Raw genomic sequence first — 24,863 nt, 5'->3', positions numbered from 1 at the left:
AGGCAGCACATGGTGGGCGTTCCATACACACACAGAGCCAATCACTGGCATGCACACATTGACAACAGGAAAAGGTTTACTGGCGGGAATTTCGGTCGTCACTAGTTACTCCAGCCACAAAGTCATCATTATGGCTAAATTCCGACTATTTCTAAAATGTATCTTCTTAAAATCTAACTTTAACCCTAACCACACTGATAACCTTATGCCTAACATTAAATTAAAAACAAAAAGGACCTTTTTGTTTTTATAAATTTTTACGATATTGAACATTTTCACTTTGTGAATGTGGTAACTAGCTAGTGACAACGGAATTTCATTTCGCTGCTAATTCGAAACGTTAGTAGAAGCTGGCATGCTAGCTACTGGTGAAATTGTCCGACAAATACAAAAATAAACCGTTTTACTCGATAAAATAAAATTAGGACCTGCAAAGGTAGGTTCAACCAAAGTGGTGGTATTGTAGTGTCATCTGAAAGTTTGTTAAGCAACTTTTTTCACACGACTGGAAGCGCGATAGCTAACTAGCCTAACGTGAGGTAGTTAATGTTATCTTAAAGCCAATGATTAGTAGTGAACTGGCAGTGGTGTACCTAGCTAACTTTGTCAACGTTGTTATAATTTAACACCCTATTGAACATTGTGCAATACACTGCAAATCATATCAGAAAGTGTATGTATTTTACCTTGTAGACGTCCAACATGAGAGCTGACATAATGGAAAAGATAGTTTCGTTGTCTGATGGAGAGCGCATCCCTGAGCTGCAGCAGTACCTCTCATCCCTGACTGATGACCAGGTTACCAGTCAACACAAATTTTCCCAACACCCTACAACACAATTATGATAATGTATCTTGTAATACACATTATTCATTTGACCACATTTCAATAATGTATTAGTTGACACATTGTATTACTACTTTGTACCTATTGCATAGTACCCAGATCTGTTTGTGCCGTCTTGCCAACTGTCATTGTCATGCCATGTCAATTCCATAAGAAGTTTCCATAAGAGAGCAGAAACAGAGTGGCAACCAGGCTAAACTATTTACCCAACTCTTGAATAATCTCTGGGTGTTTTCCCTCTAGCTGACCACTGTTGTCACAAACAGTGCATTGAAGGGGAAGGACATTGGAGCCATGGTCAAATCCATATTCAAAGGTAACCATGTGTGATATACAAAACATTTCTTGACACTATGACCCAGGCCTTTGTCATTGTCTCATGGTATTTCCTTTGGATGCTTCTGCAATGTTGAAGTATGGTGTCTCAAAGTGTGTGTGTTCTCTCAGGCTCTCCGCCCAGTGCCCCAGAGGGAGCGAGTCGCAGGCTGCTCCTGTACCAGCACTGCATCCCCCTGTGTGAGTCTGGAGATCTCCAAACAGAGGTGGCATCAGACATCATTGGACTGCTGATGCTAGAGGTACAGTGATATTTCTTACAAAGGTTGTTTTGCGCGCGGCCATTAATTAGGCTACGCAGTTTCATAGGCAGATTTATTTATTCACAAACCGGAGCAGGGTTGTTTCTGCCATTTCTTTCATGTTTAAACTTAAGTCGTTTGGTATTGATAATTAGACTCATCTGTTCCAATAACCCTGTCCCTGTATTTTCTCATCCTAGACCCACAACCTGCCCGGCCCCTCCCTGGCACAGCTGGCGTCTCTCTTCGTTGATGCCATTAAGTTGGGTAAGATGGGCAGTGGCAAATCCCTGGAGCTCTTCCCCACAGTCCTCACTGCCCTGGCTGCCACTGAGGCTCTATCCTATGGCAAAGGTACAAAACCAAACTCAAAACCATGAATGCAGAAACCTGACCTTACAGAATTGTCTAAATCGTCTTCTATACCCTTATTTTCTACCCTGATATATCTACAGGTGAGCTCAGTGGGGAAGAGTACAAGAAGCAGCTCATCAACAGCCTCTGTTCCAGCAGGTAATAGGGGGGCGATTCCATGGTAACGGAATTGCGCAGAGATAAATAAAAAACATTGATTTAAAAGTTTAACAAACTATACAACTCCATGCACAAGGACTACTTTTAACAAGTTCACAGAAACGTTTACAAAAACACACTATACTCTGATTTTCTTTACTGTATTCTACTGTGTTGTTCAAACTGGTGAACCCAACTGTGGTTTGTGACTACTATGATTTCCCATTGTAGCCAATTCATTTGCAGAAATTCCATTACCGATGAAAAAATATTTTAAAAATTAAATTTTTGTAACGAGTTTTAATCACTTAATAATAACAAAATAATAACAAAATTGATATCAGTAAAAACACAAACTAATTGATAGGTTTACCTTCTCTCATGAGGGAGAGAAAATATCTTCGATAAGTGGGTTTTTGTTACCGGAATTAAGGCAAGGTTTCTTAAACTTACAGAAGGCAGAAACATTTATCCATCATTTAAATTTGTGTTGATGTTAGTTTTTGGGGATCATTATTTCAACATTGTTGTGATTTGATGTATTTCTTATACTTTTTAAGACCTAATTTTTTTTCTGGTAGACGTTTTCTGAGATCCCTTTTCCATCTGTTTGAGCAGAAATCAAAGCTTTTGCTTATTCCTAATATTTTGAAGGAAAAATGTATATATGCCAGCACATCCCAAACTCTGTCCTCGGGACCCCAAGGGGCGCACGTTTTGGTTTTTGCCCTAGCACTACACAGCTGATTCACATTATCAAAGCTTGTTGATTGGTTGAGTATTTGAATCAGCTGTGTAGTGCTAGGGCAAAAACCAAAACGTGCTCCCCTTGGGGTCCCGAGGACCGAGTTTGGGAAACCCAGATATATACCTTAATTTAATATATATATATATATATATATATATATTTGATATGCTCCCATGAATTTCACATGTTGCTGCTCATGGGTCCTTTTTCATGAAAATGACCAAGGCTAGGAATTGCCAGGGAACTCCCGATACGATATTATCACGATACTTAGGTACTGATACAATGTGTATTTAGATTCTCACGATTTTCTCTCTCTCTCTATATATATATATATATATTGCGTTTCAATACTGCTATTTTATTGCAATTAAATGTTTCTAACATACTGCTCACCATATGTCTGTTGCAGAGGGACAAGAGGGCGCTTTGAGAACACAAGTTTTGATCAGTCATTGAAATAAAAGTGCTGGAAGCAAATTCTCACTTTAAAAAGATGGAGAGCAAGCTATGCAGGTACAGCTGACTAGCGCAAAAATAATGTTGCGATATATTGGCAAAAGTAATATCCCGATATGTAACTCGATTAAAAAATATATATAATAATCCTATCACTAGCAGGTAAAGTCCTGGATTACACTGGAAATTACATTTAGAAAGCTCCCTCATGACATTGAGGGACACGCTTCTTCTAAGGGTTACCATACAAACAATTAATTCAGATCCTGACACCAGTCTTATAATGGCTTGTGTTTAAGGTGCTGTTATAATAGTCTCATATCAGCGCACTGTTAAGAGGGATATATGGATATATTTCACATAAGGATATTTGATGTAAACAGTTGGATGTACTTCAGGGAGCCATGGTTGCTTACTGATATGGCACACAGAGCTTATGGTCAATGCAACATAGATGTATTTGTTCTGTGTTTACAGATGGGACCCACAGTGTGTGATCCACTTGACCACTATGTTCAGGTAAACCTGAAAGAATTGGGCTTCACTTGGTTTCAATAGAAATGTTTGATGTTAGTTGATGAGTGCATTGGCACTAAGTTAATGAGTGCATCAACACCCCGCCTTAAACAATCTTCTCCAGGGATGTGCCCTTGGCACCAGAGGAGCTGCAGTTCCTGGTCGAGAAGGTCCTGAGGATGTTCCTCAAACTAGACCTGCAGGAGATCCCACCTTTGGTCTACCAGCTGCTGCTGCTGGCTGCTAAGGTGTGTGTGTCTGTTTGTATGTACAATGTCCTATATGTTTCCACATAGCTTGGTGAATGAACAACCTCTTGTGTTTGTGTTGTCTACCAGGGCTGTAAGAAACAGGTCCTGGAAGGAATCATCAGCTACTTTAAAGAGCAGGATCTTCGCCAGAAAGAGGAACAGAAAGATGGAGAGTGAGTGAGCATTATGACACCAATAATCCATAATGTCTAATTCAATGACAAGCTGTGTGTGAACTTCCTTGATGAGAAGACTCTACGATCTTTCTTTCTCTCTTTCACTCACTCACTCACTCACTCACACACACATACACACGCAGGACTATGGACGTGGAGGTTCAGTCCATTCCTCAGGACCAGCTGAGGCATGTGGAGGGCACAGCCATCCTGCACATAGTTTTTGCAGTGCGGCTTGACCAGGAGCTAGGGAGGGAGTTCCTGAAAAGTGTTAAGGTCCCAGATACTCTCTCACATACTCTCTCACCCACCCCTTAAATAGATTGACAGTAATGATAAAGAATGGGTGTTTTATTGGTGTGCTGTTCAAACTGCTTTTGGGGTGAGGCTTTAAATTGTCTATAAATTGAACATTGTTATTATCCAGATATTCAGGAATTTAGTCACCCGTATGTATGATGAATAATGTTCAGTATGGTGCTTAGACAGTATTGACTGTGTGTTTGGTCTCTGTCCTCTGCAGGGGTGCCAGGGGGAGCTCTGTCCGTTCAGCATTGCTCTGCTGCTCTCGGTGGCCAGGATTCAACGCTACGAGGAGCAGGTAGGAACCCAGACAACCTCCAATCACAAAAATAAAGAAAATGATCTTTCTCAATTCGTCTTTCCTATGTTCCTCGCATCTTCTCTTTGCATGCTTCTCAAAATGCATGGGAGGAGAAGATTTAGAGGGGAAGGAGCTTAAAACTACGTTTCCAATGAGGAGACTGTACGCAAGGAATTGAGGAAAGACCATTGGGGAAAGAGCCTCTCTGACCCTCCCTGTTCTACCCTTTACCCCCTCCCTCCCTGGTGGTATAGTTGTTTGATTTCTTGAAGGGGACGATCACTAAGGGCTTCAAGGATGAGCATCTGCAGCAGGGCTCCAAGTTCCTGCAGGACCTGCTGCCTCAGCGCTGCAGCCTTGCTCAGATGATCCTGGACACTGTCAAGAACAGGTCAGGGCTCGTATTCAGAAAGCAGTTTGGAGTAGGAGTGCTGATCTGGCATATAATCTTATTCATTATGATCTAAAAGGGAGAACTGATCCTTACTCCAGCATCATCTCATTCATATATCCTTATGTACATATTCTTTATCCCCTTACACTGTGTACAAGACAGTAGTTTTGGAATTGTTAGTTAGATTACTTGTTATTACTGCATTGTCGGAACTAGAAGCACAAGCATTTCGCTACACTCGCATTAACATCTGCTAACCATGTGTATGTGACAAATAAAATTTGATTTGATTTAGTGTGGTAACTAAGGACACCATCACTGACCTTTGACCCCTGCAGTGTGTTTGGCTGGGACCATGTGACCCAGGGGCTGGTCCAACTGGGTTTCATCCTTATGGACGCCTTTGGCCCCAAGGCAGGACCGTTCGGGAAGACTGCAACCGAAGGGGCCAACGCCACAGCCAAAACACCCACACAGCAGGCCTGTCGGCTGGGGGGACACATCCTCTTGGAGGGCTTCAAGGTACGGTGACTATGGCCTCCTCCCCTGGATCACTTAATGTAGACTGACGGTGATTAATGAATAGATTATATAACGAACAGGATCTGAAGTGACAGCCACGTGCTAATGTCATTATAGTGATTATGATCCATCTGTTAGTTCTCAGCTGAAGCACTATATCTGATTTGGGATGATTCTGATCCCCAGTTGCCTTTCAAAGAGATGATTTTATTAGGACTAACCTGGTTAAACCAGACCGAATATTTCGCTCAGTGAAACAATGGTGAGCGCATAATTCAGTCTGCTTTAACCAGGCTATAATATTAGAGTGCTGTAACAGGCAATGTATTTTGGAACACTGAATATTAAAGCAGCTCTCCTGTAAGATATCTCCTGTTCATCTGATATTTCAACTAGAGGTCGATCGATTATGATTTTTTTAACGCCGATACCGATACCTATTTATTGGAGGACCAAAAAAAGCAGATACCGATTAATTGTCCAATTTTTATTTTTTGTATTTAAAATTTGTAATAATGACATTTACAACAATACTGAATGAACACTTATTTTAACTTAATATAATACATCAATAAAAATCAATTTAGCCTCAAATAAATAATGAAACATGTTCAATTTGGTTTAAATAATGCAAAAACAAAGTGTTGGAGAAGTAAAAGTGCAATATGTGCCATGTAAAAAAAGCTAACGTTTGAGTTCCTTGCTCAGAACATGAGAACATATGAAAGTTGGTGGTTACTTTTAACATGAGACTTCAATATTCCAAGGTAAGAGGTTTTAGGTTATAGTTAATATAGTATTTATAGGACTATTTCTCTCTATAGGCACTATAGTATTGCCAGTGTAACAGTATAGCTTCCGTCCCTCTCCTCGCCCCTACCTGGGCTCAAACCAGGAACACATCGACAACAGCCACACTCGAAGCAGTATTACCCATCGCTCCACAAAAGCCGCGGACCTTGCAGAGCAAGGGGAACAACCACTCCAAGTCTCGGAGCGAGTGACGTTTGAAAAGCTGTTAGGTGGTGTTGGTAGGCAACAACATTTCCACCCCGCTGACCCTCAACACTGGGGCCCCACAAGGGTGCGTTCTGAGCCCTCTCCTGTACTCCCTGTTCACCCACGACTGCGTGGCCACGCACACCTCCAACTCAATCATCAAGTTTGCGGACGACACAACAGTGGTAGGCTTGATTACCAACAACGACGAGACGGCCTACAGGGAGGAGGTGAGGGCCCTCGGAGTGTGGTGTCAGGAAAATAACCTCACACTCAACATCAACAAAACTAAGGAGATGATTGTGGACTTCAGGAAACAGCAGAGGGAACACCCCCCTATCCACATCGATGGAACAGTAGTGGAGAGGGTAGTAAGTTTTAAGTTCCTCGGCGTACACATCACAGACAAACTGAATTGGTCCACCCACACAGACAGCATCGTGAAGAAGGCGCAGGAGGCTGAAGAAATTCGGCTTGTCACCTAAAACACTCACAAACTTCTACAGATGCACAATCGAGAGCATCCTGTTGGCCTGTATCACCGCCTGGTACCGCAACTGCTCCGCCCACAACCGTAAGGCTCTCCAGAGGGTAGTGAGGTCTGCACAACGCATCACCGGGGGCAAACTACCTGCCCTCCAGGACACCTACACCACCCGATGTCACAGGAAGGCCATAAAGATCATCAAGGACAACAACCACCCGAGCCACTGCCTGTTCACCCCGCTATCATCCAGAAGGCGAGGTCAGTACAGGTGCATCAAAGCTGGGACCGAGAGACTGAAAAACAGCTTCTATCTCAAGGCCATCAGACTGTTAAACAGCCACCACTAACATTGAGTGGCTGCTGCCAACACACTGACTCAACTCCAGCCACTTTAATAATGGGAATTGATGGACAATGATGTAAAATATATCACTAGCCACTTTAAACAATGCTACCTAATATAATGTTACATACCCTACATTATTCATCTCATATGTATATGTATATACTGTACTCTATATCATCTACTGCATCTTTATGTAATACATGTATCACTAGCCACTTTAACTATGCCACTTTGTTTACATACTCATCTCATATGTATATACTGCACTCAATACCATCTACTGTATCTTGCCTATGCCGCTCTGTACCATCACTCATTCATATATCTTTATGTACATATTCTTTATCCCCTTACACTTGTGTCTATAAGGTAGTAGTTTTGGAATTGTTAGCTAAATTACTTGTTGGTTATTACTGCATTGTCGGAACTAGAAGCACAAGCATTTCGCTACACTCGCATTAACATCTGCTAACCATGTGTATGTGACAAATAAAATTTGATTTGATTTGATTTAGCGCGCACCCCGCTAACTAGCTAGCCATTTCACATCAGTTACACCAGCCATTAGGCTGATAGGCTTGAAGTCATAAACAGCGCTGTGCTTGCGAAGAGCTGCTGGCAAAACGCACGAAAGTGCTGTTTGAATGAATGCTTACGAGCCTGCTGCTGCCTACCATCGCTCAGTCAGACTGCTCTATCAAATCATAGACTTAATAATATAATAACACACAGAAATACGAGCCTTTGGTCATTAATATGGTCGAATCCGGAAACTATCATTTCGAAAACAAAACGTTTATTATTTCAGTGAAATACGGAACCATTCTGTATTTTATCTAACGGGTGGCATCCATCAGTCTAAATATTCTTGTTACATTGCACAACCTTCAATGTTATGTCATAATTACGTAAAATTCTGGCAAATTAGTTTGCAGTGAGACAGGCTCCCCAAGCTGTTGCATATACCCTGAATCTGCGTGCAATGAACGCTAGAAAAGTGACACATTCATCTGGTTAATATTGCCTGCTAATCTGGATTTCTTTTAGCTAAATATGCAGGTTTAAAAATATATACTTCTGTGTATTGATTTTAAGAAAGGCATTGGTGTTTATGGTTAGGTACAGTCGTCCAACGATTGTGCTTTTTTCGCAAATACGCTTTTGTTAAATCATCCCCCAGCGTTGCATCAATTATATGCAACGCAGGACACGCTAGAGAAACTAGTAATATCATCAACCATGTGTAGTTATAACTATTGATTATGATTGATTGATTGTTTTTTATAAGATAAGTTTAATGCTAGCTAGCAACTTACCTTGGCTTCTACTGCATTCACGTAACAGGCAGGCTCCTCTTGGAGGGCAATGAGAGGCAGGTGGTTAGAGCGTTGGACTTGTTAACTGTAAGGTTGCAAGATTGTGGATCCCCCGAGCTGACAAGGTGAAAATCTGTTGTTCTGCCCCTGAACAAGGCAGTTAACCCACCGTTCCTAGGCCGTAATTGAAAATAAGAATGTGTACCTTAAATAAAGGTATAAAAATATATATATAAAAAAATTGGTGCCCAAAAATACAGATTTCCGATTGTTATGAATTAATTAATTGGCCATACCGATTAATCGGTCGACCTCTAATTTCAACCACTTTCTTTGGTTTATTTAAACAGATGCATGAGCCAATCAGGGGTGAGATTCTGGAGCAAGTCCTGAACCGATTGGTCACCAAAACGGCCTCCCCTGTCACTCATTTCATAGGTAAATATACTTATCTTGTTCTCCTTGCGCTCTGATGGGATAGTTGTATTTTTTTGCTTGTTGCTATTTGGCATTGGACCTTTTGCGTACACATGTCCAATCCTCTCCGATCTCCACGTGTCCAGACGGTTGGGGCTAGGGATTGTTTCTGGATGTTGTCTGATTTCTCTCTCTCATCTTCATCATCAGATCTCCTCTCGGACATTGTGGTCTCGGCTCCCATGATCCTTCTGGAGTCATCATCCAAGGTGACAGAGACGTTTGATCACCTGTCTTACCTGCCACTGGCCACTGTGCAGGGGCTACTCAAGGCTGTCCAGGTAACACACACACACACACACACACACCAGGCCCAGTGCAGGGGCTGCTTGTGTGATCTCTCTCTCTCTGTGGTGTCCCCAGCCTCTGCTGAAGGTCAGTATGTCCATGAAGGATGCTCTGATTCTCGTTCTGAGGAAGGCCATGTTCTCCAGGTAAGTTCCCCCTCCCTCTGTCCTAACCAGACATAGCTCTGATCAGAGATGGGGCCGTATGTATCAAGTGTCTCAGAGTAGGAGTATTAATCTAGGATCAGGTCACCCCTGTCCATGTTGTCTCCTTCATTGTGATGTAAAAAACCAAACCGATCCTAAATCAGCAATCCTGCTCTGAGACACTTGATTCATACAGCCCCTGGGCTCATACTCAATTAATCTTTCCTGTCATTTGACCCCCTGCAGCCAGTTGGATGGGAGGAAGTCTGCGGTGACGGGCTTCCTGCTGCTGCTGAAGAACTTCCGGGTCCTGGGTAGCATGGCGTCCAGCCAAGCCAGCCAGGCCATCTCCTCCAGCCAGGTGTGTGTGTCTCGGTCTGTCTGATATTAGTGTCTTGATATCAGTACCACCACTCATAGTGACTGAGTGCACACTGAGTGTACCCCTGCACTTTCGTTCATGTATTCAAGCCATTATGAGGGAATTTCTATTGGTCCATTCATTTGTGACGTGTCCTGTGCCCAGGTCCAGGTGGACGTTCACTCCCGCTACAACTCTGCTGCCAACGAGGCCTTCTGCCTGGAGATCCTCAGCAGCCTGCGCCGATGTCTGGGCCAGCAGGCCGATGTACGACTCATGCTCTACGAGGTCGGAACCGCCACACCACAACATCTAGCCTGGTCCCAGATCTGTTCGTACCAATGACCATTACAAGACAGTGACCATAGGTGTTCACAAAACAGCACAAAAAATATTTGGGATGAAGCTACACAATGCCAGCTTTGGCTGATAAGTGTTATAAGACTGAATGTACAGTACTTACACTGTATATACAAAAGTATGACACCCCTTCAAATTAGTGGATTCTGCTATTTTAGCCACACCGTTGCTGACAGGTGTATAAAATCGACAGCCATGCAATCTCCATATACAAACATTATTTATGTCTGTAATAAAGCCCTTTTGTGTAAAAAAAAACGTATTCTGATTGGCTGGGCCTGGCTCCCCAGTCGCTGCACCCATGCCAATTCATGTCAAATCCATAGATTAGGGCATAATGAATTATTTCAATTGACTGATTTCCTTCTATGAACTGTAACTCAGTAAAATCTTTGACATTTTTGCATTTATATTTTTCAGTATACATATTATATTCTAACACAAGGTTGTCATGTGTGCCTTATTTGTAGGGTTTCCATGATGTCCTCCGCCGCAACTCTCAACTAGCAAGCTCCATCATGCAGACCCTGCTCTCGCAGGTGTGTGTGATATCTTAAGGTGTAATTGCATGTGGTATACTGCACTGTGATTTGACGCGTGTGTTCTGTCTAGGTGAGGCGGTACTATGAGCCAGAGCAGGACCTTCTGCCCCCAGTGAAGCTGGAGTTATGCATCGGTGCTCAAGGAGACCAAGTCTTCCTCCAGGAGCCTCTGGTATTAACTTTTACCTATTGTGTCACGTGCTCGTGTGTGCGTGAGTGCGTGTGTGCAGAAGTGGCCCAACTAGTGAGCAGCACTCTACTCTACTGCTTTTCTCTCCCTTGTCTGGCATGCTTGTATGTGTGTGGCGTAGGTCCACAAGAACATCAAGACATAGATTCTTCCTGTTCCTCTCAGGCCCATCTGTTGAGTTGCACAGTCCACTGCCTGCTGTGGTACCAGGGCATGCGCCGTTCAGCCCGGCCCAACGCAGGCGGGAGTGACGATGATGATGATGATGAAGAGGAAGGGGGATTTCAGGACGAGCTGCAGAGCATCCTGGAGAGCATCACGCGCCGGATGATCAAGTGTGAATTGGAGGACTTTGAGCTGGTGTGTATCAGAGTAGTGACTTTCATAGAACAGTCTGTGAAGCACCTTAAATATACTTTGTATCCATCATTTACTCAAGTGTTTCCATTATTTGGCAGTTACCTGTATATACAGGTAGGAGCAAATCCAGGGCTCTACGCTGACCTATTTTACAAGGACCATGTGTCAATTGAAAAATGTAGGTGTACACAAAGAAATGTAGGAGCACAATGAAAAATATTTGAGGTAATAAAGCTAACATTCAGATTTTTTTTAGGCTCACTGATGCTCCCAAATTTAATGTCCAGGTCGCACAGCAAAATATTTAGGTGTGTATGCGAGTAGAGCCCTGAGATCCGCATATTATATTACAGCAGGTCACATACAGAAAGTCCTGTTTGGTCCACACGCGTCGCAGTATGCCATCTGTACTGTTAGGTTCTCATTTTTCAGAGTAAATAACCCACGGACACTGGAGAAGCTTTAACCAAGTTTAATTATTCCCAAAGGTTCTGTACAGCTGAAATCAGACAGCAAAACATTTCAGATATCACAGTTTATATGTATCCTACTTAAGACACTCCTCCTCCTTACAGTTTATGGCTCCACAGGAAAGAAGGTAACCAGATACTAATCCTGATTACTCCCTTAAGGGGAACTGACCTCACCTCCTGATCTCATCCCCTCCTTCACCAAATCCACAGATATCCATCTGTCTTCCCTATATCAACACATCACTCTCCTCTCCTCCATCAAACACATTCCAAAGCCTTCTGTCTTTCTTCAGAAAACCATTAACTTGTAACACAACAGCCAGTCTCTTTCATTTCCTAACATTCATTTACTACCTCAATTATCAAAGTTTAGCCGATTCCAACAGTATCATTACAAGTCTTTTTTGGGCCTTTTTTCAACCTTCTCTCAAATAAACATTTAAAGATATGTAGTTATGTTTAGTTTATCTTAAGGAGTACTGTAGTAATATCTAAGGTTGTGGTTAATGGTAGTGTAATCTGTGGTTAAGGTCAACTCTAATAAAATCTTACAGGGGAGAAAAGCGGAATGCTTTTGATTGGTAGAATGAACAGCAGTAGAGTACTGTATTTTATTAGTGGTGCTGGCAGCGACGCTGCAAGCAAGCAAACCTATTATTTCTGATGGAATTATTTATTTTGCAATGTCTCATTGCCCGATTGGTTAAAAAGTATACTTTGGCTATATCAACACCGCTACTCTCAGACACCAAAAAACGTCACCAATTGGTTTAAGTTTAAGGCTCAGCCCCTTCGCCCCTTTTGACGTACAACCACAAAACTTGGTATAGCGTTGATTCTCGTCATAAGGACCACATTTTCCTCAAGGACCCATAAGGCATCTTTATAAAAAAACACATTTGTGTCCAATTAAACCATAATAACTTAACTTCTCTTCGCTCTATCAACTTGAAACTTGCACATAGTGTTTTGAATTGTACGTGTACACGAGGGAGGATATATAAATCTTCCTTATTTAACCTTTATCAATACAGGTAAGTCAATTAATAAACATTTGTATTTACAATGATGGCTTGTCCAGTGGCAGAGATTACATCAACAGTACACTGTGACTGAAGTGATGTTATCTCTGTGCAAACCCCCCTCTAGGATAAGTCAGCTGAATTCTCCCTGTCCAGTGTGGGGGTGAAGAACAGCATCTATGCCGTGCTGGTGATGGGAGTGTACGAGGTGCTCATCGAATACAACTTCACCAAGGCCAACTACAGGTAACCTGAAGAAGTCTGGCTCACTGGATCTGTGGGAGAAGCTACTGTATCAGTGTTTTGAATAATGAACTTGTGTGCTCAGATGCTTAAATCAATGTTTAGAAATTAGGAATGTTTTTTCGGATACTCCGTCCCCGTGAAGTAAAAGAGTGGGAAACGTGCTGAATAGGATTTGTATTTATTTCAATGTGTCAAGCAACAAAACTCTTGAGGATATGTAGGACTGGGATGGATAATATGCTACATTGTGAGACAGTGAGTGAATTTGTCTTTTACTATGACAATGTGTGTGTTGCAGTAAGAGTCTTTTCGAGGAACTCCTGGAGCTGTTTAGTCGCTATAACAAGCTGTCTGAGATCCTGAAGGAGAAGTCTGGAAAGGGCAAGAGCAGCAAGAGCCCCCGAAGCCTGCTGTCTATGGGCTTTGTGTCAACACTGCTCACTGCACTCTTCAGGTGTGTGTGTATGGGGGAATGTATTTCCTGTCAAGGCTGCATAGACAAGTGCCACATTTTAGTTCAAAGTCATACAGTACCTGAAAGTGTGTGTGTTCTTCCAGAGACAGCGCTCAGAGCAGAGAGGAGGCTCTGTTGGTGCTGCGATCTAGTGGGGACTTCCTGCGTTACGCTGTGAACGTGGCTCTGCAAAAGATTACACAGTTGGAGGAAACTGGACACACTGACGGTCCAGACGGACAGAACACAGACAAGACCTTCCACCACCTCTGTGACATCACTAGGTCAGATTTTATCTGAGAGATCAGCAGGTTATATTCTCTGTGACACCACCTAGTAAGATTCTCTATGACATCGCTTGGTTAGGTTCTCTATGACATCAACTGGTCATATTCTCTGTGACCTCAACTGGTTTATTCCGCCTCCTCCCCCAGTGTCTTGATGTGGCGGTACACCAACATCCCGTGTGCAGTGGAGGATGCTGGGAAGAAGGAGAAGCGTTGCAGTGTGTCCCTGCTGTGTCTGGAGGGCTTGCTGAGGATCTTCAGCACCGGGCAGCAGCGCTACCCAGCCAGGGTGGCCCAGCTCCTTTCTGCCATCGGTGGGACACACACAAACTGCTCTCATTCTCAATGCGTCACACCAAGGGGTCTTCTGTAAAGCTCAAATCCTGAAATGAGATAGTTGAAACTTTAAAGTATCTTTCAAATAATCTATTGATATCAATGCAAAACCACAGTGGATATCCCATTGAGATACAGAATATTTTTTATAAGGGAGAGCTGCCCAAGATGTCTCCAGTTTAAAAACGCATGATCATACATTCGGAACAGACACAATGAAGCAAGTTTGAGACCACAATACTAAAATCCCCAGACAGCTCTCATTCACAATGCTTTCAGAACAGGGCAGGGAGTTTCCTTAAAGTCCAAGTCTTGACTCCACACACTTTGAACTACCAAACAGAACTGTTCATTCACACCCGTCAATTGAATGAATTAAATAAGTTCTTGTGAATGGCTTCCTCGTCAAAGTCGGTTCCTGTAGATATGATTTTGTGAGTAACAGATGTCTTGTCCGTAACAGTTTGTAAAAACATATAATGTGGTGGTTTCCTTTCAGATCTCTCTGTGGAGGAAGGGAGTGATCACGGGCCAGGGAATGCCAGCGTCACAGAGAAGATTGCTTTCTACATTCGCCAGTTCCAGGTGTGACTGAAGTGTGAAAGTGTACAGGATGTGACCTTGGATAGATTCTAGATCATTCTGTTCAAATCAAATGTTATTTGTCACATGTGCCGAATACAACAGCTGTAGACTTTACAGTGAAATGCTTACTCACAAGCCCTTAACCAGCAATGCATATTTAAGAAAAATACCTAAAAATAAATGAAATTAACAAATAATTAAAGAGCAGCAGTAAAATACAGAGTACAGAGTCAATGTGAGGGGGCACCGGTTAGTCACGGTAATTGAGGTAATATGTAGGTAGAGTTATTTCAGTGACTATGCATAGATAATAACAGAGAGTAACAGCAGTGTAAAGTGTGTGTGGGGGGGGCAATGCAAATAGTCTGGGTAGCCTTTTGATTAGATGTTCAGGAGTCTTATGGCTTAGGGGTAGAAGCTGTTTAGAAGCCTCTTGGAACTAGACTTGGTGCTTCGATACTGCTTGCCGTGCGGTAGCAGAGAGAACAGTCTATGACTAGGGTGGCTGGAGTCTTTGACAATTTTTAGGGCCTTCCTCTGACACCGCCTGGTATAGAGGTCCTGGATGGCAGGAAGTTTGGCCCCAGCTATGTACTGGACCAAACAAACTACCCTCTAGTGCCTTGCGGTCGGAGGCCGAGCTATTGCTATTCCAGGCAGTGATGTAACTTGTCAGGATGCTTTCCATGGTGCAGCTGTAAAACCTTTTAGGACCCATGCCAAATATTTTCAGTCTCCTGAGGGGGAATAGGTTTTGTCATGCCCTCTTCACAAATCTCTTGGTGTGCTTGGGCCATGTTAGTTTGTTGGTGATGTGGACGCCAAGGAACTTGAAGCTCTCAACCTGCTCCACTACAGCCTCGTCGATGAGAATGGGGGCGTGCTCGGTCCTCCTTTTCCTGTAGTCCACAATCATCTCCTTTGTCTTGATCATGTCGAGGGAGAGGTTTTTGTCCTTGCACCACAGGTCTCAGAATAATTCCTGACAGGTCTCTGAACTCCTCCCTATAGACTGTCTCGTTGTTGTCGGTGATCAGGCCCACCACTGTTGTCATCAGCTAACTTAATGATGGTGTTGGAGTCGTGCTTGACCATGCAGTCATGAGTGAACAGGGAGTACAGGAGGGGACTGAGCACACACCCCTGAGGGGCCCCCGTGTTGAGGATCAGCGTGGCGGATGTGTTGCCACCTGCCCTTACCACCTGGGGGCAGCCTGTCAAGAATTCCAAGATCAGCGAAGTTCTGTTCAGCAATGGGAAGGATGCGCACACACAGCCAACATCAGCTGGTGAGCGCAAGCAATGAGTGTGGGCAGAAAGGCTTCGCTCCAGATCTGATTATACACATCGAGCAGGTCTTGCTTCCCCGCAGCTAACCGGTAACCACCAGCCACTACCCTTTGCCTGGTTAAGAAACACAAGCTGCTTTTTGAAATTTAAAAACAATAGCAGCATTGAGTTTAATAGTTAACAACAGTCGAGCTCTGTTTTTCTCTCCCTTGAGTTTAGAAAAGTAGGCTGTCTTTGCATTTGTAGTCTCACTCAACCCTCCCACTTTCCCCACTGCATTTCATAGCCAGGTTACGTAGCCAAGTCTCTCTCTTTTACCCAGAAAATGGCTTGAGAGATTAACGCACAAAATAAATTACCCATAATAGTGGTGCTACGTTCTTTTTATTTCTATTGTGCATTGGTGGGCCGCATTTTATATTCATAAAGCATATCGCGGACCGTTCTAAAACTAGGCTACTTGTGGACCGGACTGTTGACCATTTGTTAGGCTACACCTTGTTCAGTCATGTTACTCCATTAGCTAGCTATAGCTAACAACCTGGGGTGCGTTCAGCAGTTTTGGAACGTTCAGATGGAAGTATGCTATGTAGAACAAACATGATGAATAAGACATGATGAATAAGGAATAACGTTTTCTCTATTCATGGCATTTCTATCTCCAAAGTTCAAGAACGTGGCACAGAAAGAACTTGGACTTGGACTCTGACTTGAGCACAGGGGACTTCGGACTCGATTCGAACTTGGTTTAGTGACTTGACTACATCACTGGGCGAAACAGTCATTAGCTCCCATTCTACTTCTGGACATCAATGTGTCTGCAGCGTCTGTGGAACATTGATTACAATGGCAATGACACGACCGACTGACGGAGGTGCAACTCATACTACTTTGACAATACTTTCTTTGTGGCACCATCTGGTGATTTTGCTTCTGTCTCTCTGGCGTGTGTCTGTTTGTTTTGTATGTAATGTGCAATATCTATGTAGGCTAAATTAGACATTTACATGGCCAGATAAGTATTATATGTTCCTATATATTTTTGTAATATTTCTGCTGTTGGGAAGAGAATAGGATGTAATGCATACAAATATGTTGGTAGGACAAGAGTATGTACAGTACCAGTCAAAGGTTTGGACACACTTATTCATTCCATGGTTTTTATTTATTTGTACCATTTTCTACTTAATAGGATAATAGTGAATACATAAAAACTATGAAATTACACTTGGTCTTTTACCAAATAGGGCTATCTTCTGTATACCACCCCTACCTTGTCACAACACAACTGATTGGCTCCACAAATTAACTTTTAACAAGGCACACCTGTTAATTTAAATGCCTTCCAGGTGACTACCTCTTGAAGCTGGTTGACAGAATGCCAAGAGTTTGCAAATATATTTTGATTTGTTCACACTATTTTATACTTTATAGGATAATAGTGAATACATCAAAACTATGAAATTACACATATGGAATAAGGTAGTAACCAAAAAAGTGTTGAACAAATCGAAATATATTTTATATTTGAGATTCTACAAAGTAGCCACCTTTTGCCTTGATGACAGCTTTGCAAACTCTTGGCATTCTGTCAACCAGCTTCAAGAGGTAGTCACCTGGAAGGCATTTAAATGAACAGGTGTGCCTTGTTAAAAGTTAATTTTTGGAGCCAATCAGTTGTGTTGTGACAAGTTAGGGGTGGTATACAGAAGAAAGCCCTATTTGGTAAAATACCAAGTCCATATTATGGCAAGAACAGCTCAAATAAGCAAAGAGAAACGACAGTCCATCATTACTTTAGACAAGAAGGTTAGTCAAAGTTTCTTCAAGTGCAGTCACAAAAACCATCAAGCACAATGTTGAAACTGGCTCTCATGAGGATCGCCATGAGGACTGCCATTAGAGTTACCAGCCTCTGAAATTGCAGCCCAAATAAATGCTTCACAAGAGTTCAAGTAATCTCAACATCAACTATTCAGAGGACACTGTGTGATTCAGGCCTTCATGGTCAAACTGCTGCAAAGAAACCACTACTAAAGGACACCAATAAGAAGAAGAGACTTCCTTGGGCCAAGAAACACAAGCAATGGACATTAGACCGGTGGAAATCTGTCCTTTGTTCTGATGAGTCCAAATTTGAGATTTTTGGTTACAACCCCTGTGTCTTTGTGAAACACAGAATAGGTGAACGGATGATTTCCGGGTGTGGTTCCCACAATGAAGCTTAGAGGAGGTAGTGTGATGGTGTGGGGGTGCTTTGCTGGTGACACTGATTTATTTAGAATTCAAGGCACACTTAACCAGCATGGCTACCACAGCATTCTGCAGCTATACGCCATCCAATCTGGTTTGCACTATCATTCGTTTTTCAACAGGACAATGAACCAACACCTCCAGGCTGTGTAAGGTCAATTTGACCAAGAAGGAGAGTGATGGAGTGTTGCATCAGATGAGCTGGCCTCCACAATCAACCGACATCAACCCAATTGAGATGGTTTGGGATGAGTTGGACTGCAGAGTATAGGAAAACCAGCCAAGTTGGAGCCACCAACAAGTGCTCAGCACATGTGGGAACTCCTTCAAGACTGTTGGAAAAGCATTCCAGGTGAAGCTGATTGAGAGAATGCCAAGATTGTGCAAAGCTGTCATCAAGGCAAAGAGTGGCTACTTTGAAGAATGTCAAATATAAAATATATTTTGATTTCACACTTTTTTTGGTTACATGATTTCATGTAATTTCATAATTTTGATGTCTTCACTATTATTCTACAATGTAGAAAATAGTACAAATAAAGAAAATACCTTGAATGAGTAGGTGTCCACACTTTTGACTGGTACTGTATGTTTGTGCACATGGAAGTCAGTGATTTTAATGAGGCAATGCAAAATGTGATGTGACTAAAATGAAAAGGCATTTGCAAAAATTATTAAGACTAGGCTAAATCTAAAAGAAAAAATCAAAATTAACGCTGTTGCCCTGTCCATCCACAGAGGGCACTGTTTACCCAGCTGAGTGGAGGGGAGGAGGACTTCAGCAGCAAGGAGGCTCAGATCCTGGTAAACATCCTGAGTGTGCTCTCACGCCAGCTAGAACCCTCCTCCCAGCAGGTAGGCAACCTCCCAAGTGCACTTCATAGAGCCAGTGAGGACTCAGATGAGTGGGCTAGGCCTCCTGCTCACTCTCACCCCTCTCGCTCTCTCTCTCCCAGTTTGTTCAAATGATCACATGGACAGTGAAAATCTGCAAGGAGACCAGCTTTGGTGAGTAAATGGCAACAGTCAAGGTAAAGTGTTGCAGTTTTGAACCCTAGGCCCAAGGCTGCATGATATGGGCAAATAATCAAATTGCTTTAATTATTTTTTGCCAACTATTGCGATTGTGATTTTACTTGTGATTTAGATTAAAACCCTTTGGTGAATTGTTGGAACCATAGAAATAAAACATGTATTCCGATTCTATGGCTGGTGTTGTTTGGCATTACAACTAATGAAAATGCCAGGTACAGTAGACGTTGTAGGAATGAAAGTGTTGGTCAGAGTTTCCTAGGGGACCCTTATTAGGTTAGAATGTTACTCTCATGGCATGAGATATTGCACATATCAATAGTGCAATTTTGATTAAAATTAAATTAATTGATTATAAAACACTGCAGATTGAACAGGTCTGAACTGACACAATGGAGCCATTTGAATTCTGTCACAACATACGCAAGAGCTTTTGTTCCTAAGAATCAGTTTGGCATTAATGCTGCTAAGAGTTCTGCATTTAGTAGAACGGGAAGTGGTTATGTCTCTTTTTCCTTTCTTTTCCTCATTCACTCCCTCCCTCTTTATTTCTCTTACTCCCTCCCTCAATCTTTCGCTCGCTCACTCACTCCCTCTCTCTGGCTTTCTTTTCCTCCCTCCCTCCAGAGGACATAGCGTTCAGTAAAGGCCTGCTCTCCCTGCTCTTCAGTCTGCACGTGCTCTACAAGAGTCCCGTCAGTCTGTTGTGGGAGCTTTGTCAAGACATACACAGTCAGCTGGGAGACATCGACCAGGTACCGACTGCTACAGACCGCACTGTATCTCCAGGCAATCTCACTGACAACAGCCTTCAGACGGTCACAGTATTTGACCCGAAACAAGAAATCATTATGATCAGAGAGAAAATGTCAGCGCTCTTTTTGCCTTTACTGCAGTGTCGGGGTCAATTTCAATTCCGTTAATTCAGGAATTAAACTGAAATTCAATTTCTTCCTGAATTGAAGTGGAATTGACCCCAATCCTGTTTTACTGTAGCCATACTGTTGTGGTTTAATTATACAATAACAGGATTTGGAAGTGGAGAAGCAGTCTCACTTTGCCATCGTCAACATGAAGACCGCCTCGCCGACAACAGTGAGTGGCGCTTACCTACCTGCATTTTAAATGCAAAGTGTTATTGTGTCTCACCCTTCCTACCTAATTGACCCTTACCCCTAGGCACGTGTAGATCTAAAAGTAAATTCTTGGTGTTAACTTCACAGTTATGTCCATTTAGCTTTTGGAATGCTCGGCAGGATTTTAGACAGATTATACCTATCCCATCCTTCAAGATCTACAAGACTTACCTTAAGCACGTTTCTCACACTGGCTTTAGCCACGGAGGGAACAGGGCCCTCGGGGGGGGTCTGCATTGCGTGACAAATTCCCATGATTTGTGGATCTGTTCGGACCAAACACCTAGCGCGACAGCTAAAATGGATTTGAAAAAGTTTGATTTCAGTTAATAAGGGAAAGTATTTAACAAAATAACTATATGATGGCCTTCACTAATCTGTAACTATTTATATATAGTGCATTCAGAAAGTATTCAGACCCCTTGACTTTTTCCACATTTTGTTACGTTACAGCCTTATTCATTTTTTTCCTCATCAAATCTACCCAAAATACCCCATAACGACAACGCAAAAACAGGTTTTTAGAAATTTGTGCAAATGTATTAAACATAAATGGCAATATCACATTTCCGTAAGTATTCAGACCCTTTACTCAGTACTTTGTTGAAGCAACTTTGGGTTCTTGGTCACCCCCCAGACCAAGGCCCTTCTCCCCCAATTTCTCAGTTTGGCCGGGCAGCCAGCGCTAGGTAGAGTCTTGATGGTTTCAAACTTCTTCCATTTAAGAATGATGGAGGTCACTGTTTTCTTGGGGACCTTCAATGCTGCAGACATTTTTTGATACCCTTCCCCAGATCTGTGTCTCAGCACAAACCTGTCTCGGAACTCTACGGACAATTCCTTTGACCTCATGTTTGTTTTTTGCTCTGACAACTGTGGGACCTTTTATAGACAAGTGTGTGCCTTTCCAAATCATGTCCAATCAGTTGAATTTAACAAAGGTGAACTCCAATCAAGTTGTAGAAACATCTCTCAAGGATGATCAATGGGAACAGGATGCACCCGAGCTCAATTTCAAGTCTCATAGCAAAAGGTCTGAATACTTATGTAAATAAGGTGTCTGTTTTTTTAATATATTTTCAGAAATCTCTAAAAAAAACAGTTTTTGCTTTGTCATTATGGGGTATTGTGTGTAGATTGATGAAGAAAATTGTATTTTAGCCATTTTAGATTTAGACTGTAACGTAACAACGTGGAAAAGGTGAAGGGGTCTGAATACTTTCACAATGCACTGTATAATAGACATTTCGGTACATTTGTGGACAAAATTCTTACTTAACCTTTGTCCTATTTCTCTTCTTTCAGCTCCTGGTGCTGTCTCAGGTGGGGAAAGTATTGGATGAGGTGGACTGGCTGATCACCAAGAAGAAAGGCCAGTTGGTCCCTGACAGGCTCAGCTCTGGTACGGTACACACACCGCATGACTAGTCCTCAACTGGGAAGGATGAGTAGCAGGGGAGAGGATATGTGCAACCTGTGTGTGAATGTGGTAGTTGCCCTATTTTGTCTTTCTGTCCGTCCCCGTCCTGTCTGCACACACACACATGCACCATCTTTGTCCTTCATCTTCATGTGTGTGTTTCCAGGTGATGCCACCCAGGCTGCGGGCCAGCAGGACCCAGTGGAGAAGGCGCTGACGCTGCAGCTGGGGACTCTCCTGACGGCCCTGAACGAGCTGGTCCAGACCGCCCTGCCATCTGGAGTCTGCACCAACACACTGCTGGGAGAGCTGAGCCGTACATACACCATCCTCACCACTCTGGTCAAATATGTAAGTGTGACTTAACTATACTTAACTATACCCACATCCACCATGCTCACCACCCTGGTCTGACTTAACTGTTAAGTTCATGTTTTAAGTATCCCTATATTTCTGTTATTACGGGACTATCACTCTGTTATTAGTGCGCCTGCGCAGCAGTCTCGTTGTCGATGAACCTGGCCTGAGTGCAATGGCAACTATGTAGTTTGCTAATACGGTATAGTAAACGTTGTTAAACTGGAACCTTGTCGTTGTGTCATTTCGAGTTAACATTTACTATACCTACATACACCATCCTCACCACCCTGGTCAAATATGTAAGTCTGACTTCACTATACCTACCTACTATATTCCCTCTAAAATGAATTACCCACTTATCTTTTCCTTTGCAGTATATCCAACTGTGCTCAGGCCAACAGGGCCTGCTTCCAGCACGTGTGGAGAAGCTGGTGAGTCTGCAACATTGTCCCAATGTACATTACTGTTTTACCTGTCATATGAGCCCCAGGTGTGCGTGTGTCCACTAAAATCTCTAATACCCCTGTATTTCCAGGTCAAACTGTCCGGCTCTCACCTGACTCCACAGTGCTACTCCTTCATCACCTACGTGCAGGTATAGCCTCGTGTTGACGTAATCTAGCCTCCCCATCAGCCATTGTCTGCCAGCAGGTGGCATCATTTGTTTCTGTCCTCGACATTTGACAGTATGGGCCAGATTTACTAAGTGTCTGCACTTGTTTTTTTCAGCAAGGGATAGACTTTCACCCGGTGCAAATGCTAATTAAACATTTCTTGTTGACACTGTCCTCTAGCTAGGAGGCCTTTGTTGTTATGACCTTTGAGATGTGTGTTTTCCTGCAGAGTGGTGAGCTGGCCGGTGGAGGTGCAGATGATAAAAAGAAGAAGAAAAAGGAGGGGGAGGCCACTGCTACAGCATCAGTAAGAGTTTCTGTTAGACCTTTTATTTACAACCACTTCAACTGATCTTCGGAGCCTTGGTCTAACTAAAACCATGTGTGCTGTTCTCCCATTCTCAAGGCCAAACTCCTACGTGAGACCAAGGCCATTCCCAACCTGATCTACAGTATAGAACAGTATGAGAAATACCTCATCACCCTCTCCAAGAAATCAAAGGTATGTAAGGGAGTGGTTTGGGATGGGAGATTGTCTCACATTGAATTGATGAGTGTAGCTGCTTGTAACCAGACAAATCAAGATCTGGAATGGAGGACACAATTAGAAGATATAGAGCCGTATGGGCGCTTCTCAGTAACAGACCAATCTCCAGAACTAACCAAAGCACAGCATTATTGTAACTACAGTGAGAAACAGGTGTCTGGGTGTTATTGTTGTGTAGGTGAACCTGATGCAGTACATGAAACTGAGCACGTCCAGAGATTTCCGCATCAACGCAGCCACTCTGGAGGCAGCGCTGCAGGAGCACGACAACAGTCAGCAAGTGAGCATCAACCATACCACTGACACATACTGTATAGATGACGGCGATCTAAAACTTTTGATTTAGTCTCCTATTCACTCAGCCCCAACATGACTTGTCACACCAAATTCACTAATGCTTAATTAGTCCTGTCCATACTCCCGCATTCCTCACATCTACTGCTATCGCCCACATTCAAAAGTTAGAACTCGTTTTTGTGTGTTTCCCAGACCCAATGGTCTGAGCTGAAGTAATTCATTTCGTCAGTGTCTGACACCACATATCCAAGTGCGTTTTGAGGAGGATACATGTGTAAGTGCTGGTTTGTCTCTCCTCTCGCTTTAGACCATAGCCTCCCAGGAGCCAGAGCAGAGCCAGGAGCCCAAGAAGAAGAGGAAGAAGCAGTAATGGAAATCAATAATACCCTGGCCCTTCTAAACCTCTCAGTACACTCCTCTCTTAACCAGTCTGGAGTTGCCCCCATTCATCCGGATGCGTTCTGATGATCTGCTGAGTTGGGTCGTGCTCATTAGGCCACACCGTAGCAAAATGTTTTGCATCAGACAACAAAAATGTGTGTTTCTTATTGGACAAGTTCAGATAGCCCCGCTTCGGACCGTTTTCTTCTATTTAGTGCCTTATTATCATGAACCTGCATAGAACCAGTAGTTCCTATTGACGTCATTGGTTTGATGACTCAGTGCCTGGGTTGGGGCAGCTCTGGAGGACTTGTGTATCTATCCCATGAAGCCTCTGGCTACACTAGCTACATCATAGAGGACTGCTCGGTTCACCCTGTTATTTCCCTTTTCCCAGAGAGCCTTTGGTGATGTCTGATTTGGTGAAGAGTCAATGTGTTGTTATTCTAGGTATACATACTGTACAGAGAAAGATCAAAAGCGATGTTTTGCATTATGATCATTTGTTAAACGCTTTTACTAAGAAGATTGAGAGCATGTAAGAGCATTTCTGCTGTAATTATTAATTTACAGTAAAAATGCCATTATATAAACATGTTTGTTACTTTACAATCTGAAGAATTATACATTAAATGTAATTGTGTGAAATA

General features: G+C 42.8%; 1 protein-coding gene across 2 annotated transcripts; it reads left to right on the top strand.

Moving 5' to 3' along the window:
* The first annotated feature begins 55 nt into the window (after positions 1 to 55).
* Positions 56 to 24,863, top strand: fanci (FA complementation group I). 2 transcript variants are annotated; one of them, XM_021573755.3, is made up of 38 exons: positions 56 to 436; positions 694 to 798; positions 1,091 to 1,163; positions 1,295 to 1,425; positions 1,626 to 1,779; positions 1,881 to 1,938; positions 3,623 to 3,664; positions 3,786 to 3,909; positions 4,000 to 4,085; positions 4,232 to 4,364; positions 4,612 to 4,689; positions 4,947 to 5,083; positions 5,425 to 5,608; positions 9,107 to 9,194; positions 9,384 to 9,514; positions 9,597 to 9,667; positions 9,914 to 10,028; positions 10,194 to 10,316; positions 10,859 to 10,927; positions 11,001 to 11,102; positions 11,286 to 11,480; positions 13,103 to 13,221; positions 13,520 to 13,675; positions 13,780 to 13,959; positions 14,110 to 14,276; positions 14,798 to 14,883; positions 19,165 to 19,281; positions 19,383 to 19,434; positions 20,086 to 20,213; positions 20,488 to 20,553; positions 21,900 to 21,996; positions 22,181 to 22,365; positions 22,749 to 22,805; positions 22,910 to 22,969; positions 23,218 to 23,295; positions 23,395 to 23,490; positions 23,714 to 23,815; positions 24,140 to 24,863. In XM_021573755.3, exons 2-38 carry the CDS (start codon positions 703 to 705, stop codon positions 24,200 to 24,202), a joined length of 3,999 nt encoding a protein of 1,332 aa, XP_021429430.3. In that variant the 5' UTR covers positions 56 to 436; positions 694 to 702; the 3' UTR covers positions 24,203 to 24,863. The 2 variants fall into 2 exon arrangements, with proteins under 2 accessions (XP_021429430.3, XP_021429439.3); XM_021573764.3 differs by having other exon boundaries at positions 290 to 539.

The sequence above is a fragment of the Oncorhynchus mykiss genome, chromosome 2, assembly GCF_057628025.1.
Source record: "Oncorhynchus mykiss isolate SJ-2025 chromosome 2, ASM5762802v1, whole genome shotgun sequence".
NCBI classification, from domain to species: Eukaryota; Metazoa; Chordata; class Actinopteri; order Salmoniformes; family Salmonidae; genus Oncorhynchus; species Oncorhynchus mykiss.
This window is presented reverse-complemented; position numbering and strand designations above follow the sequence as displayed.

What these genes read in the sequence shown, in the direction of transcription:
- fanci (XM_021573755.3), top strand. Translation starts at nt 703, where the DNA reads ATGAGAGCTGACATAATGGAAAAGATAGTTTCGTTGTCTGATGGAGAG. An exon ending in AACAGCCTCTGTTCCAGCAG is followed by an intron (nt 1,939 to 3,622) that starts GTAATAGGGGGG and finishes CTGTGTTTACAG; the next exon opens with ATGGGACCCACAGTGTGTGA. An exon ending in CTGCAAGGAGACCAGCTTTG is followed by an intron (nt 19,435 to 20,085) that starts GTGAGTAAATGG and finishes CCCTCCCTCCAG; the next exon opens with AGGACATAGCGTTCAGTAAA.